The following is a 16,064-nucleotide window of genomic DNA, read 5'->3' on the forward strand; positions in this document are numbered from 1 at the left end:
GGGTGATGGGGTGGGGGGTGGGGGGTGGAGCTGGGGATCATAAGACCAAGGCAGAGCCTTTACATGTATGCAGTCATCAAAGAACTTTAAAAGGATAGTCTAGGGTTTTTGTTTTTGTTTTGTTTTAATAAAATAGTTCTGAAAGGCAGGTTTGCCATTTAGCTCCCACTTTTCCCCCTTCCTGTTCCCTCCGAAGCTGGGGATATCCAAATCCCATTGCTTACCATTCCGAAGGCTTCCCCCAAATCACACTCAGGCAGTACTGCACATTTTTATTTACAGAAAACACAAATAAAGCATTTCAATTTTCACTCAGCAAACGGATCCACATTTTTTTTGTCTTTTTTTTTTTGGCACAAAGAAATATCACAGAGGGACCCCAAGATCAATCAGAAACTTCTAAGATTCATTAGCCATTACTGGTCTAGGGGTAGCCACAAGACTCAGACAGACAAGCTCACCACAAACCAAATAGAAAGAAAGTAGTCCCAATTCACCTCACAGTAAAACCCTGCTCACCACCAGGCAAGGGTGTGCAGGAGGGACGGGTGCCCTGCTCCAGGGGAGGGAGCAGGGAGGGGGCGGGGATGGACCCTTTCCTTAAACTGGGGAGGTACGGCCCCTTTGTGTCCATCCTCTTACCTTGAGAAGACAATTGCAAAACTACCAGTTGTGTGCTGGGGTGCCTCTCATCGTGTGCCTGTGTGCACATGTGAGTGAATGTGCGATTGGGTGCCTGTAAACATCGTCCCCATCCGCACAGAGACCCAACATCCTTGTGTCTAAATGGGGTGGGGGGTGTAACCCCACATCACACGCCCTCTGCCCAGTGTTCCCCTCCAGAGACATAGTGCAAATTTCAGGGGCAAAAAGAGGCAGGAGAAAAGGAAGTGGGCAAGGTCAAGAAGGACACACAGATGGTGTGGGAGAGGCGAAGGAAAGGGGAGAGTGGGTAGGGGCTGGAAAGGATACACAGACAGGGTGGGAGAGGGAGGAGGGAGATAAGGCAACAGTTAAAAACGGCCCATAGTAGGTCCACGTCAGCAAAACCAGAGCCACCTGCCTCCCACCCCCACCACACCCAGGTCACAAAAAAGGGCGGAAGTCACGCTCCTCCACTAGACTGATGGCCGGGTTCTTCAGTTCCTCCTCCGAGTTGGCCATCTTGTAGCCCAACTGAGCCAACACCTGCTGGCAGGCATTCTGGGCAAAGGCCACGATGTCATAGGAGAGGCGGAAGCGCCACTTCTCAGCCGTGGCTGCAGAGTTGCGCACTGTGCTGTATTTGTGCTTGCCCAAAGTGGGGTCGCCCCTCGTATTGTTCTGAATCCAGTGTGCCACGTGACTGTCCAGGGGGATACCCAGGAATTCGTAGATCTCTTCTGTCTTCTTCATTGGATTTCTGGCCAGGTCCTCATAACGTACCAGCATGTACTTGCCCTTGAGCCAGGAGGGCCGCGTGAGGCCAGTAGACACAGAGCTAGAGAAATCCTCACACACAGTGGTCAGCTGTGTCACATCCAGGTTGTAGGGCTTCCTCCCTGTGCCGTACCAAAGCCGCCAGAGCCGGTAGGTGTCCCGGAAAGTCTCACTGCGAGAAGCCAAGATGCCACGAGGGTCTCGCACCAGCTGGATGACCTTGAGGTTCAGCCTGGGGTCTTCCACTAGAGCCCGCAAGTCATTCACCTCAGGCACCCGCACGGTCTTGATGGCCACATGACTGCGCTCACGACAAGCCTCGGCTGCCAAGGTCAGGTTCAGCAAGCCACACATGCGCACACAGTCCCCCTCCTCCAGGATCAGGTCAGAGGACCCTGGAGGGTCACACACTGGACGGGAGCAAAGGACCCTGCTGGCCCCTCGGCGGAAGACCCTGTTGGTGGTGTGGTTGACTGGAGGTGGCTTGATGTAGTTCTCCAGAAAGTAGAGATCACAGTCATAAAGGCTCCTCAGCAGGTCCCGGCTGGCACCTAGCATGACCCTGCGATCTGCGGGGCTCTTGCCCTGGGTGAACCGGGGGATGAGCGTGTTTTGGACGTGGTAGAGCGGCTCGAACAGGTAGAAGACATCCATGTGCTGGTTGAAGAGCTGGCCCACAAAGGAAGAGCCACTGCGTGTGGTGGCCAGGATCAGGACATGGGTCTTCCTGGAGAGGTTGTAGGAGAAGGTAGGGCCCTCCTCACACAGCCGCTCTGCCAAGCCAGTATCTGTCAGCCCAGGGCAAGTGTGGAAAGACTTGGCGGTGAATGTGCGGATGGCTGTGTACTGGATGGCAATGGAGGCCAGGGCGAGGAGGAGGACAGCCTTCCAAGAACATTGCATGGCTGGGCACCGTCATGGGGCTGCTGCTCCAAGGCACCGGGTCTGTGGACAGGAGACAGGCAAGGGTAGGTGCTTCACACAGCCAAGAGCCACCACGGGGTCCAGGAAAACACCCAGTGTTCACACATCCCATGGAACCTACAACGCCTACACTTAACTGTCAGTTTGTTGGTGTCTCCCGGGAGTTTCAGAGAGCTAAACAGACCGACTCCCTGGACCCCAAGAGCTAAGAGAGCTGTGGTTGCAGAGGCCTCCCGTGTGGAGCTCTGGTTTTCCTCACCCAGCCTGCTTCTGTGTCAAAACCCAACTCTCCCAGCTTCCACACTTGGTGGGGCCAGAGGATGGCTCATGCCACACCCCGACACTGCCTGCAATCCCTGCCAGCATCCTCTAGTCACACAGGCTGATACTCACCCGCCCCCCACCCCAGACAATGGTCTTTTTCTCTGTCTTCCTCTTGCCCTTAAAGGAAGGATACACACCAAATTCCCCTCCCCAAACACAAATCCAGGAGAGCAGAGACCCCTGTGCCCCATGAATTCTGACTTGACAGCAGAATCCAGCTGGGCCAGGAACTGTCCACGGTTAGTGGACCATGGCCTTGCTACCTTGCAAATGAGGGCACCCAGCTGCCTCCAGATACCCAGTTACCTAGGCACCTGCAGTGTTATAAGTCAAATGGCCTAGCGCAAGGTCAGGGCCCAGAGGCTACTGGGATGGATCTCTCTGCATAGGACTCAGGGCTTGTTTCTGGCCCCAAGCTACTCCCCCAGCCCTTCAGTCCACAAAAGTGGAGGAGGGGGAGGGAGGAACCACAGGAAAATAGAAAAGGGAAGCCTATCCCATGGGCTCACAACAAGCAAGTCCCAAGCTTCTCGCAAGGTAGGCCAGGGGATGCTGCCTCAGCCACCAGGTCCCGAGAGATGCCAGGGCTGCTTCCAGACTCAGTGCCAAGGAGCTCAACACCTCCCAAAGAAGGACTGCTGTAAGGCGGACCAGTGATTTGCACCTCAGCCCCATGGCCAACAAGCTGTGGAGGCAGCAGGCAGGTTGGCTCGGGCACCAGTTCCTCTCTCCTTGCCCTTCTGTGTCCCACAGTCTGCCCCCAGGTCATGACACGTGACTTTGCCTGCTCTCCACATTGACACTGTCTCGGGGCTCCAGCCAACCTATCCTCACCCCTGAGCAGTGAAGCTCTAACTTTCAAGCTGCAACCTGCATATCCCACCCTTAACAAGCCATGCTCCCTCTGACCATCCCAGGGCTCCTGTGGGCACGAGCTGGCTAGCATGTGCGCCCAAGTGTCTCAGGTGAGAAGCCCACGTGGGTCCTGCATTAGAAAGGCGTGGAAACCATCCTCACCTTCTGGAATTCAACTGGTCCTGTGATGGAAGTGAATCACCTCAGGCCTTAGGTGGAGAAGATAGCTCCAAAGGGACAGCTGGAGACAGGGGTCTTCTTCCAACCATATGCAGCACACACAGCAGTTACCTGAAAGCCAAAGGCAAACTTTACCAAGCCCAGTGAAACACCAAAGCCAGTGCAACTTCAGGTAACACCTACTAAGTGCTCGCACAGGGCTAAGGCCTTTAGCCAAATAAACAGATTCACTCTGTAAGCAGGCATAACCCACATCACAGGTGGCAGTGCCTACTGGGGCCTATGACCTGCTTCAACCCCCATCTGGAACCTGTATACCTCCCCCCTAAGACACAATTCTGCTCCTCATGCTTAAACACATTTGGCCTTCAAACATGCATGTGACTCTGTCCCAGGCCACCCACAAACCAGCACAGGAGGGGCCAGGATAGGAGCAGGTAAGTTCTGAGTCACAGACTGCATGGTATCCTTTTTGCCATGAGGTCCATGTATTGGTTGGCTCATGGCTCGTGTGTAAGTTCATGACTGGTGTGTAAGCTCGCATCCTTTGTATACATCCCCCCCCCACAATCTGCTGTGTGTCCTGGCTACTCTAGGAGACAAGTGAACCCCTGTCTCCCAAACAAATAAGCATTGCCATTTTGGGTACCCTGTCATCCCTTACAAACTGTTCTGGTAGGGCAGGAGCCCACCCACTTCCATTGCTCAAATGGAGAATTTAAAGATCAGTCTATGGCTCACATGTGAGAAACATCAGGGGCCCAGGTCCTTCTGGATCAGGGTCAGACCTGTGCTCTCATCCCGTTACCATTGGCTCATTGTCCCAAGGAAGAATGGGGAGCTGCAGGCCCTGCTAGCCTGGGGAAATGCACAGGGTCTGAGCCAAAATGGCCATGCCTACCAGTGTTTGGACTCTGAGGCTCCTATTTAAAATGTGAAAAGCCATACTATGTGCAGAAATCAGCACCAAGTCACCACCAAGAGACAGTTAATAGGGCAAGCGGTCCAGTCCAAATTTTTAGTAAGAGTCTCTCAGTGTATTCAAAGTCACACAATCTGGACCACACCCATCCTAACCCCTGTGGCAGAGGCCTCTGCCCCGTGGAGGGAAGGCTGAGAGTAATGGGGAGCCCTCTCTACTCGAATCCCAGGTCCCTGACAAGTGCCTCAAGGAATACCAGCCCTCTTGCTTCAGTTGTGAGGCCACTAAACTCAGCTGTGTTTCTTCATAGACGTCTACCAGCAGTCCAGAGCAACAGGCACTAACCAAAAACTACATATGAATTGATACCAAGGAAAGTCAGCACTCCCAAGGGGCTCCCAGTCTCCCACCCTCAGGCTCAGGTGCACTGCCTCAACCCCAACCTCAAAACTAGGATGTCAGCACTTCACAACCCATTCGGCAGGGGAAAAAGCTGAGGCTCTTTGGTTACAACAGCTTTTCCAAGTTCATGCCCCAAGAAGCAGCTCAGGCTAGGTGCTCTCCAAGTCATTTTCAAATCTCTTGGTTGGATCTGCTCCTGGCCCATCTCTTACTTCATTCCCTTTGGTTTGCATCAAGACAGCTTTTTTTGACCCTTAGGCCTCCAATTCCAACTCTAAAGACAGAATTACACACTGAGTGTTTCTTCAAAGGAGGGCCCTCCATCTTGCCCAGGAGGGAACAGATGGTTCGAGCTCTTTCTCCCAATTTCCCTTCCACCCTGAAGAAACTCAAAGCCAGGCCTAAGGTGAGGGGACTCCTCAAGCTTCAGAGGGTACACTGTGGTCACCAGCTTGCAGCCCGGCTGAGGGCCATGTGCCCACCTTCCAGGAGGGCAAAGCCAGAGCATGAGAACAGGAAGGAGCGATGTCGGAGCCCGTGAAAGTGCTCTGCTCTCCTGCCAGCCTGGCACAACCAAGCCCAGAGCCGGCCAAGGGTCCTTGGTATGCTGGAGGCATCTGCCCTGGAAACCAGAGTCCCTGGAACCAGGTCCTCTTGTTCCCAGGCAAACCTTGGCCTCTGCAAGAGATTTCTCAATGCCCTGGTCCTCCCCAAGCCAGAGTTGGGGGCCCACGATCCTTCCTGGGCTTCTGTTATGGCCTCTCTCATTGCAGGATCAAACCTTGGGCATAGGAGCCCAGAATCCCACCTTTTTGCTAGAAGACAGAGGACCTGGTGGCCAGCCTGGAGATGGCTTGGACTGCAGCTCTGTGGTCAGGTTGGGAGTGGAGAATGCTGTACAGGGAAGCTCCAATTTGCAGCTAAGGGCTCAAGCCTGCAGGTCAGAGGCTAAGCACACACTGGCTAGGTACCAGTTAGGCCTGCACTTCACTTTCCCTGTCTATAAAGGTGGCCGGCCTAACCAGAGCATTGTTTGTTAACTGACCTGATGCACTTATTCATGCCCAGCATTAGGACAAGATTCTGCTTTGTGTTTGACAAGTGACCTCTGACACCAGCCCCATGGAACAACCCAGCTCCATTGTTTACCTGCTGGGAACCTTGCCTAGATTTCTGAACTTTGCTTTATGTCTTAAGGAAGCACCTCAGAACTAGTTACCTGTTACCCTTAGAGTCTGTTCTAACAGAGAGAGACCTGTGTAGGGCTCTGCCCACCACTCCTCCTTCCCAAACCACTTGCCCTGCTAGAATTTTCAGTGCTAGGCTATTGTGATGGTATTTCTTCTTCCCTCTAGTGGCTAGAACTGGTAGCACAGCCTCCTAACTCTCATCTTCTTACTGTGTGAGGAAGCCAAAGGTGCCACGGTGGGTGGAAGTATGATGCTGCAGATTGCAGTGGAGAGGGATGGTGGCTTCTGAGCCACGGAGATACTCTTCCTCAGCTGCACACCAAGAGGCAAGCAGCAATAGGCAGTCTGGCTTTACCCCTGCACGGCCCTCACGCTGCCCAGACTGAAGAAGCAGTGTTGAACAGAATACCACTAACAGGAGTGGCCTGCAGCTTCTGCCTGTTCCTAGATTGAGTGACACTGCGTGTCAAGATCTATAGCTCTTTGTGCCTGGGGTTTTCCTCCAAAACAGTAACAAGGACCTCTCTGTCTTTGGAAGGACCCACCAAGGGAGGTCAGGGCCAGTTAAGGCTAAGTCCACCCCAGACAGAGGGAAGCCCTGTGAACTGTGGGAAAACTCAAACTTACTCTCCAGAAGAAATCAGTGCTCCCGTGTCTCTGCCATGCCCCACCAACCACCAGCTCCAGCCTGATTCCCCATCTGACACTGTCCTCATAGGCCCAAGGACCCAAAGGCTCTGCCCTTCACCAAGTCCCTCTTGCCACCCTATGGGAATCTCAGCAAACCAGAGCGAGGCAGTTTACCTTCCCTGTTCCACAGGCTCCTTGGAAACACAGTCCATCTTCCCAGAAAATGCTTCCTGTGCCCAATTTTGCACACACAATTTGGAATCGTTTTGAAGCTCCTGAAGGGATGGTGTGGGCTACTGCTCTACTCCACAGAAACTGGGCTCCCTCGTTACTGATGCTATCATCCTGGGGCTGTCTTTCTGATCGAGGCAGAGGATGCTTATGGAAACGAGCCAAAAGCAAACAAAGAAAACCACGTCAAGGAAAACCACAAAGCATGTGTGTCCAACTGTGCACACAACGGCCCCTGGAACCTTGTGCGCTATGCTAGTATGGCTGCCTGAGAGAAGAGGACCCAAGAGCCTACAAAGCAGTGGGCACAGTTTGCAATAAGCTTTAAGTTTATTATCTGTGGAAATAGTGACCTTGTACCCATGGAAGAGCTGGAGAGGTGTCTGAGGACAGGGTTGGTGACTGAGAACCATCCCTGACACCTCACCCCAGCCTTGAGGCTTTCTTCTTCGCCCCAATGACACTACTTACCAGCCTTTCTCTCCACCCCCATCCCCAACTTTCAACACATCTTGTCAAGACTTCCTTGTCCTAGCACCAAGCATTAGCCCTGCTCAGGTGAATGTGAGGACCTGTGGTTGGCTGCAGACTGCTGAGGTGGCCTCAGAGGGAGCTGGGAGTTGTGCAGGGAGTGGCTGAGGCTAAGCTTGCACAGGTGGCTTCTTTCTTCAAAATGCTCTTAAAGCGGCATGGGGAGCAGGGATCAGAGAGCCGGGGGAACATGAAGCTGAATATCCGCTACCTGAACAAACCCAGGACACAGAGATTCCAAAGCGCCAGCATACTATGCAGACATCCAAGCAGGGGACAGAGGACTTGGGCAGGGAAGAAGTTAGCTAGATGGTAGCCTTGGGGAAACCACATGTTTTAACCTGCTTAGCCAGCCCTGACCCACCCACCATCGATGTTTGTTTAGTTAAAGGCTAAAGAAACAGAACAGCCAGGGGATTATATCCTCTGAAGGGAAACTCGGCCATGAAAATGAGGCAACAAGAACACAGGATTGTGAAAGCCTAAAAGAAGGGGCTGGGTCAGCTCTAATTGCCAATGTGTTGTAGGCTTATGGGATAGAGCTTCCTGGCAGCCAATGAGAAAAGGGAAATAACTCAGTTACATGTTCCACAAGAGACAAGAGATAGCAGTAAAGCATATGACCAAAAGACATCTGGCTGATTGATAGAGGCTGGGGTCACGAGATCTCCCAAGACGTCTCCAAAGCCACACAGCACCATGAACCCAAGATCCCACACAACCCACAAAAACCAAGGACCACTGAGTTCCCTGTGGCTGTGTGCTGGGGCAGCCTTCAGAATTAGCAGTCTGAAGAACACAGAGTGACCACACAGGGATGGTGACCAGTCCAGGGAACACTGGAAGCCAAGAGCTTCCCCCTTGGTACCATGGCCGTGTCCACTTTAACCTCAGTAAGGTCTACAGGATCTGCATGACACAGCAAGGTGTTCGGTGAGCGACCTCTGGAGTTCTTAGACACAACCAGACCCTCTTTTGAGCATCCTCAGAAAGAACAGGTCTTAACAGCCAGGGTCTGCAAGGCAGACCCAATCATACTGTCACTAACCCTTTATCTTTTCACCGTAGGCAGAGCCGCCTGACGCGCTGAATGACATCTCTGGGCAGGTCATTCTAGTGACCATGACACTGGCACTGACACTTGTCACAAGCCCCTGTGTAAAGTAGGTAGGCACCAGAGGAAAGACCTGCACAGGGAGGCTGGGTGGGACCCTCACTCCAGCTGTCTGATGGCTCAGAAGTTTGGAACAAGACTCTCAACCTCTGCTGGCCTCTGTTGCTCTGAGGTACGAAATGAAAGAAACAGAGCGATCACAGCCGGAAGCAGGAAGCTGGAAGCAGAGGGTGGAGCAGCTCAGCACAACCTGGGTACAGGCAAGACTCATGGAGGGGTGTCCACTGGTGTGAGTTCAGGGGCTAGCCTAGACCACAACAATCCTCGGAAAGGCTCACGGGTGTGGCTTGAGTCCCACCCGCAGGACCCTCAGCTTTCGGGAAAGGAAGCAACTCCTGTCAGGTGTCTGGTAGCCTGGGAGCAAAGCCTGCTGTGGGGTGAGTGACCATCCTCCTGTGCTGACACAAGGGCCTAGTGGACAGGAACCTGAGAGGAGAGATGAGTCAGAAGGCTGGTCCCTGTCTCAGCCGGGCCAGCCTGTGGGAGAACTAGACGGGAAGGCCCTGGTTTCCTGCCCCCTCCCCCCCACTCCTCAGCACAGCCATAGCCCCGTCCAGTCAAGAGTAGTACTGAGGCCGCACTCATTGGATCCCGGCTTGGTCTGGGCTTCAGTCATCCTCCCAAATCCACAGATGATAAACTATCAACAGGAGCCTGAGCTGCCGCAGCCATTGCCCAGCTGGCAGCTGGCAGGGGGACCCCCTGTGCCTTCGTCCTTAGATCCTGGTCTCCAGCCACCTGCATGAGGCCCAACTGCCCTGTGTGTGCAAGAGATGGGGTTGAGACAGTGAGAGAGGATGGGGCACCAGGGCTCAGGTGGGATGGAGCCGATCCAGAAATGACTATGGACCAAAAAAGACACAAAGAGGGGTTCTCCCTGATGTGGAGCAGAAAGGCCCAAACAAGTGGGAAGCAAATTCAGAAAAACAAAACAAAACACAAAAAACTGCGAGTCTACATGGAGGCAAGGGTATCCATTCAACCACAATGACCCAAACCCTGGTTGCAACCACAGAGCTTAAGCCCCAGGCCACACCTAAGAACAACCAGGACACCAGAGATGCAGATGCAGTGAGCACCAGGCACCAGAACCAGTGAGGTTGCCCCAAATAGACTAGAGGAGCTCATGACCTTACCGTCCACCCTCAGCCCCACATCTACTGACAAGATCAGATTCTGGTGGTGGACACTGCCTGTGGCTTCCCGACCTGGCATGTGAATGAATGGACCTGGCTTTCACAGTGCCTCCGAGAGTTCACCCTTCCCTACTGAATGACGACAAGAACAAAGATGACAAGAAGTGGATGCATCCCTGATACCTTCTCCACCCCAACTTGGGGTTCTGGGGGAGTTGTGATCTAGAAGTCATGACCCAGGAATGTAACAATAGTCTGCAATCAGAGATCATCAGAGAATGACTTGATGACTACAAGGTATGGACTAAAAGGCAGGGCTTAGGCTCAATGCCTGCAGAGGCAACCCTTCTCTCTACGCTCAGACCTCGCCACCGGAGCCGGCACCAAAGACATGCTGGCTTGTCTCATTTGCCACCTCTCAGGTAACAGATCTAGGGAGCCTCCCACTCTATCCATGCTCCTGACAGGTAGAATGAGCATCTCTGGCCGCTATGAGCAAAGACGGCGAGAGTGAGGTGTAATGTAGCTGTTCCCCGAGAGTTCAGAGCCGTGATGTGGCTGCCACACATCACCCCAGGAGACCTACTGCAAGCTCGGAGTGCAGGCACAGCTGTGTCCACTTCACAAGCGAGACTTATAAAGGTTATATAATGGGCCAGAGAGCTATCTCATCAAGTAAAGGTGACTGGCAGTGAGCCTGGTGTTCAGAGTTTACCCGCACAGTAGAAGAACCACCCACGAGTTATCCACTGACCTCCTCCCAGGTGCTGCGACATACACATATACATGGGTACACACACAATAAAATAGCATGTAATTCCCTCTTTAAAGAAAGGACACTTAGATGGATGGATCACACAACTCAGAAGTAGCACAGTGAGGTCGGGGAGGTTCCCCGGTCTCCAAGCTTGCCTGTATGCCTCCCTTCCCTTTCCTTCCGGCCCCCCACAAAATCTGGACCTCCTACTTAGTTTTCCTGACCCTGCTGATCTGTAGGCATGCCATGCCTGAGCAATGCAGGAGGGTGGAAGGCAGAACCCTAAGCCTTAGGCAGCCTGACCCTCTCTGAGCCCGGCACACAGAAAGGGAAAGTCATGCCCAATTCCCAGGACTCAATAGAATCCAGTACAGAGAGTTCTCACCTGCCTGCCATTTTCTCTATCCTGCAGAATCCTTAACAACAACAACAACAAAACAAAAATAAAACAAAACAAAAAATCGTTCCAGGGATCCCCCCCCCACGATGATGCCGAGCTTGGGGTACCTGATCACTCAGAAGTCCCAAATAAATCACGGGCACTCCAGAGACTCCAGAGAAAAGTAGGCCCTTGCCTTCCTCCCTGTCCCTGTGAAGGAGGCCATGATCCCAACAATTCCCAGTTCCCAGCCTTCCGGCTCTCATCAAGGAACAAGCACAAAGAGAGAATCTCTAAACATTTAGAAAACTCAGGAACCCTGTGCCCCCACACGGCACCATGGGGATTTATAGAGAACAAATCATGCCTGACAAACTTGATAGCTTTCTTGATAGAATTACAAGGCTGGTAGATGAAGGAAATGCAGGCAGGGTAATATATCTTGATTTTTAGCAAAGCATTTGATACAGCGCCTTGAGTAATCTTACAAAATTAATTCAAACAGACTTGGCCCTCAGCTCTTGTTATGGGGCCTAAAGGCAGGAGGGGGTATGTCCCAAGAGTCCTGAGTAGAGGAGGCAAGGCCACGGGCAAGGGCTAGAAGGCGAAGAGTCTGGGAGTGGGGGCAGGGCTGCCCGGCCTGTGCCAGGCCAGATCTTATCTAACATCTTCATTAATGATCCTGAGAGAGGGAGTAAACACTCCGTTAATGAAATTTGCAGAGGATATTAAATTGTAAGATGTTGTGAACACCAATGAGGACAGCAAAGTGGTCCAGGGAGACTCAAGGCAGAGACCCTGATAGCTGGTGGGGACAGGCTGGGGTGGGGGTGCAAGGCAGTTACCAAGCTTCTTGGAGAGCTGACTGGGGGTGGGGAGGAAGAGCCCCCTCTGCCATCCATCCTCCCCCATCCCAGCTGATGATCAGATGAGGAGGGGGTCACAGCTAGCTTAGGACCTGGCCTGGCTGAGCAGGCAAACCCCCAGGAATCTTATTCTTGGCATCTGTAAAATACAAGAGCCAGCAGATAACTGCCCTGCAGCTGAGATAGCTGGTACGGGTGGGTAGAAGGAGTTTGGGGAATTTGAGGCAAAACTCCCCCTTCTAAGAGTGGGCAAGCCATGGAGGTGCTACCATGAGAAGGGGCCTGGGGAGGAGACTCTGCTTGTGTGTCACTGCCAGCTTGAATCTTCCTAGTGTGTCACTGGCAGCCTGAATCTTCCTAGGCCATGCTCCCAACCCACTGCGTTCCCTGATGCTGCTGAAGTTGGCACTGTTAGAATAAACCTCTCCCTGCCCCACCAGCTGGGCAATGGAGGCGCCAACCTAAGGACTGTGCTCTGGGGTCCTGATTCTCATAACCTCATGGGCACCCTCCCCAGGATTGGGGGATGGGGGCTGAACCTGTCTCTCTGCCATAGGGCCCCCTTCTGTCTATATCTCTTCCGTCCTAGCCCCAAGGAACTCAGCAACCAACCCTCTCTCAGGATGCTAAGGCAAAGCCATGTGACCTTGGAGGGCTTCTTCATACAAGATTCCTAGGTGGATAGAGTCTCAAATAAGAGCCAGGGCTGCAAAGTACCAGGCTGAACAATCCTCAATAAATCTCTATGCGATAAACCGAGTGGCTGACTCTCAGCAGGGGTGCCAGGGCTACAGAAGACCACCTTTCCCAAGCAGGCCACTCCAGACACAGATATCAGTCCACCAGCTGGGATACAGGTGAGGGAGCCAGGTGAACCCCTTCCCCATTAGATAAGTAACCATGACACTCTCCCAGCACACTCTGTGGTTTTGTTATATGCTCCACGTTAATGAGCTTGACCTTCAGGGATCTTTTAGGGAGGATTCTTGCAACCCTCAGTTTACAAAGAAAGAAACGGAGGCATTGAGAGATCACCAGAAGCTTGGGAACCTGCCCAGAAGATCCATGGAAGTGTCGGTTGCTTGCCTGTCAGCAGCCCCCGAGGGAGAATCCCTTGTGTGCGGGTGGAGAGAAGCAGCCTCCCCTCGGAGGCCAGAACCTTCCTTGTTCCTCTGTCTTTCCCACCAAAGGGAGTTGGTCCAGCTCCATCACACTTGTGGAGCCTGATTTTACTATATGTTTCCCTCCCCCCTCCCAATGCCTCGCTACATCGAGTCCTCTGAACAAGTCTGTTTCCATGGAAACCATACAGTGACTCAGGGCTTCGGGACCTTCTCTGAACCAGATTATGACTATCAAATGTTCCCTCCTCACACCAATTCAGACTCCCAATGTAAAAGGATGGGGCATAGCCGATGGGCAAGAGGGGGCTGGGGACAGGGTGGGGGGCTGTACAAACCAGGCCTCACTGAGAACCTGACACCCAGGGCTCTTTCAGACTCAGTGGAACAAAGCTATGTCCCTCCTCCAGTGCAGCCTGACTTACTCCCTGCACTAGCATTCCCCAGTGCCACCCTCCCTTTGGAGCCAAGGCCCTTGGGAGAGGGCACCGAGAATCAGAGCCTGCACTGAGCAGACAGGACGTGGGGGTGAGGGTAGGAGGAAGTGGGCTAACTTAGGATGCTCAGAAGGGAGCCATCAACCCAAAGCTTCACAACCACTCGGCAAAATGGGAAATTTGGATTTGGAGTCGGGGAGGGAGTTTTTGCTCTGAGATGAAGAAACTAAGGAGTTAGGGGAAAGAGAAGGGGGGGGGTCCTGATCTCAAAGCTCCAGCAATATTGGGGGCATAATCATCAATGGCTTCCTCTCACTTGCACACCCCTCCTCTCCCCACAGATACCATGACCTGGACTGCTGGTCTCAAGCCAACTCGCCCACCAAAATCAGAGACGACCAGCAAGCAATGAAAGTTTGTCGCGCTAGGCTCCTGCAGGGGTCCAAGACCAAGGGCATATCCACCCCCTCCTTTCCTTGGCAGCTCCCTAAAGACCCAAGAGGGCGGGGAATGGACTAGGGTGGAAGCTTGATACCTCCCTGGTGACTCCAGAGTGTGAGTCATGACGATAGAAGCACTTTGAAAAAAAAACAGGGTCATCAGGATGCCTACAAGTGTGGCAGCTATTGGGGACTGGAGCCTGGGAACTGCCTGCCAGGTAAGATCTCTTTGTGAGACAGCCTGGTCCCATCTAAGAGGCTAAGAAACCCCGGGAAGTATCTCCCTAGCCTATGAGCCCATCTCGACTTGCCTCTTACATCCACTGGTATCCTTGGGTTTCCCAAGTGGCTCCCAGTTCTCTGCCCAGCCAGGATGCTTGCCTCCTGCCTTCACCATAGGTCTCTTCTGTCCCTAGGCTCCAGAAGACAGTGGGCTGAATTCCTGTCACTGTTTGGACATGCACCTCCCCTGTCCCAGCCTCAACCTCTCAGCGGTCAGCTATAACATCCCTGGTACTGGACCCCAAAAGCCTTGGTGTCCAGAAGCCTCTTGCTTAAACGGTTGTTAAGCCCATCAGGAAGTGGGTACTATGAATGTAATCCTGAAAAGAGGCAGACCTGGAGTAGGGAGAAGTGACATGGTGAGGTACCTGAAATCAAGCCAAGGTGCCATCCTAGCAGAACCTTCCTTCCTCAAATAGCGTGGCCTTTTAATCCATGGATTCCAGCTAGGGCCACTGTCTATTGTTACTGTAAAGTCAAGCACCGTGTCCCTCCCTGGACACTGAAAGAAGGTAACCACTCCATATCCTACTCAGAAAGGTGCTAGGATTGTTTTGGCCTCGCGTGGGGCGGGGGAGCTCTGCACCGTCAGGCAGCCCAAGTCTCCTAAGGGCCCAGCCCATCACCAGCATAGTAGAAGCCGATACAAGACCGAGGCTAGAAGCAAGAGGCTGGGACAGTGCTTTGCCTCAGGGTGTAAGCCTGGTTTGGAAAGTTAGAAGAGGCACGGGAGCCTCGGGGTCTCTGGCAACCTCGGCCACTCGGGTCTAGCAGGCTGTTGCATGATCAACCCGGAGCAGACACCCGAGCGGGTACCGCAGCAGCAGAACGGGAGCCCCGGGCAGACGTTTATCCCAAGTTTGCTGCCCTCACCAGAGGAGGAGGTCAGGAGCGATCGCGGAGCTCTCCGGAGGGCTACTAGCCCCAGCCAACCCCTCCCAGCGCCCAGCACTCTGCGGTCCCTCGCCACCGCCTCCGCGCACCGCCCAGAGACACCGGCCCTGAGCTAGGGGCGTCTCCCGCCGCGCCCGCGCCCCTCCCGGTTGTTGCGGTGCAGTCCGTTCCCGCCTGCCCCGGGGCCCGGGAGACCCGGCCGATACCTGGTGGCGGGCGCGCCGGGAGCCGCTGCAGCGCCCAGCGCTGGCTCCATCCTTAGTCTAGAGTCAGGCTCTCCGGGGGCCCGCGGGTGGTGGTGGCGGTGGAGGTGGCGGCGGCATCCTCCTCCTCCCGCGCCCTGCTCCTCGGCCTCCCTCCTCCCAAGCCTCTTCCTCCGCCTCCGCGCGTCCCTCACGGGCCCCTCTCCATGGCTCGGGGGCGCTAGCCCCGGGTGGCTCGCTCTGCACAGTGCCTTTTCCTGAGCAGAGGAGAGAGAGAGAGCGAGAGAGAGCGAGAGAGAGCGAGAGAGAGCGAGAGAGAGAGAGAGAGAGAGAGAGAGAGAGAGAGAGAGAGAGAGAGAGAGATCAGGGCCAGGCACCGGGACACCGAGCACTGCAGCCCCAGGCTCCGGAGGACAGCAGCAGCTTCGGAGGCCAGAGCCTCACGGAGTACCCTCCTTGCGTCTCGGAGTCAAAAGCGGCGGTGGTTGCTTCAGCGCCGAGCTAGCGGGTGGCAGGCGCTGCGGTCCCGGCTCCACCCCCAGCGCCGCCCGCCCCCTCTCCGCCCGACCCCGTCAGCGCGCGCCCTCCCGCCCCCCGCGCAGCCCAGGCCGGGAGCGCCGGGACACCCCCACTAGCAGGGCTCCGGAGCCAACCCACCCGCGGGCCGAGGCAGCCACGCCCCCCACCGCCCACCCCCGAATTGAGGAGGCCAAGCGGCAGCAGCACGGGTACCTCTTGGCCTGCCCTCTCCCCCTACACCCGCCCTA

General features: G+C 54.4%; 1 protein-coding gene across 2 annotated transcripts; it reads right to left on the minus strand.

Annotated features, from left to right (window-relative positions):
* Positions 1 to 180: 180 nt before the first annotated feature.
* On the minus strand, positions 181 to 15,815 carry Chst1 (carbohydrate sulfotransferase 1). 2 transcript variants are annotated; one of them, XM_029474702.2, is made up of 4 exons: positions 15,301 to 15,815; positions 7,021 to 7,224; positions 3,685 to 3,813; positions 181 to 2,364 (listed from the first exon to the last, which is right to left on the minus strand). In XM_029474702.2, the coding sequence occupies exon 4, from the start codon at positions 2,320 to 2,322 to the stop codon at positions 1,087 to 1,089; it is 1,236 nt and encodes a 411-aa protein (XP_029330562.1). In that variant the 5' UTR covers positions 2,323 to 2,364; positions 3,685 to 3,813; positions 7,021 to 7,224; positions 15,301 to 15,815; the 3' UTR covers positions 181 to 1,086. The 2 variants fall into 2 exon arrangements, with proteins under 2 accessions (XP_029330562.1, XP_021012222.1); XM_021156563.3 differs by lacking the exon at positions 7,021 to 7,224.
* Between the last annotated feature and the right edge of the window lie 249 nt (positions 15,816 to 16,064).

This window comes from Mus caroli, unplaced genomic scaffold (genome assembly GCF_978045245.1).
Source record: "Mus caroli unplaced genomic scaffold, Mus_caroli_1 scaffold_2, whole genome shotgun sequence".
Taxonomy (NCBI): Eukaryota; Metazoa; Chordata; class Mammalia; order Rodentia; family Muridae; genus Mus; species Mus caroli.

Bases quoted from the DNA above. Each gene is read 5' to 3' on its own strand.
- Chst1 (XM_021156563.3), bottom strand. From the start codon at position 2,322: ATGCAATGTTCTTGGAAGGCTGTCCTCCTCCTCGCCCTGGCCTCCATT.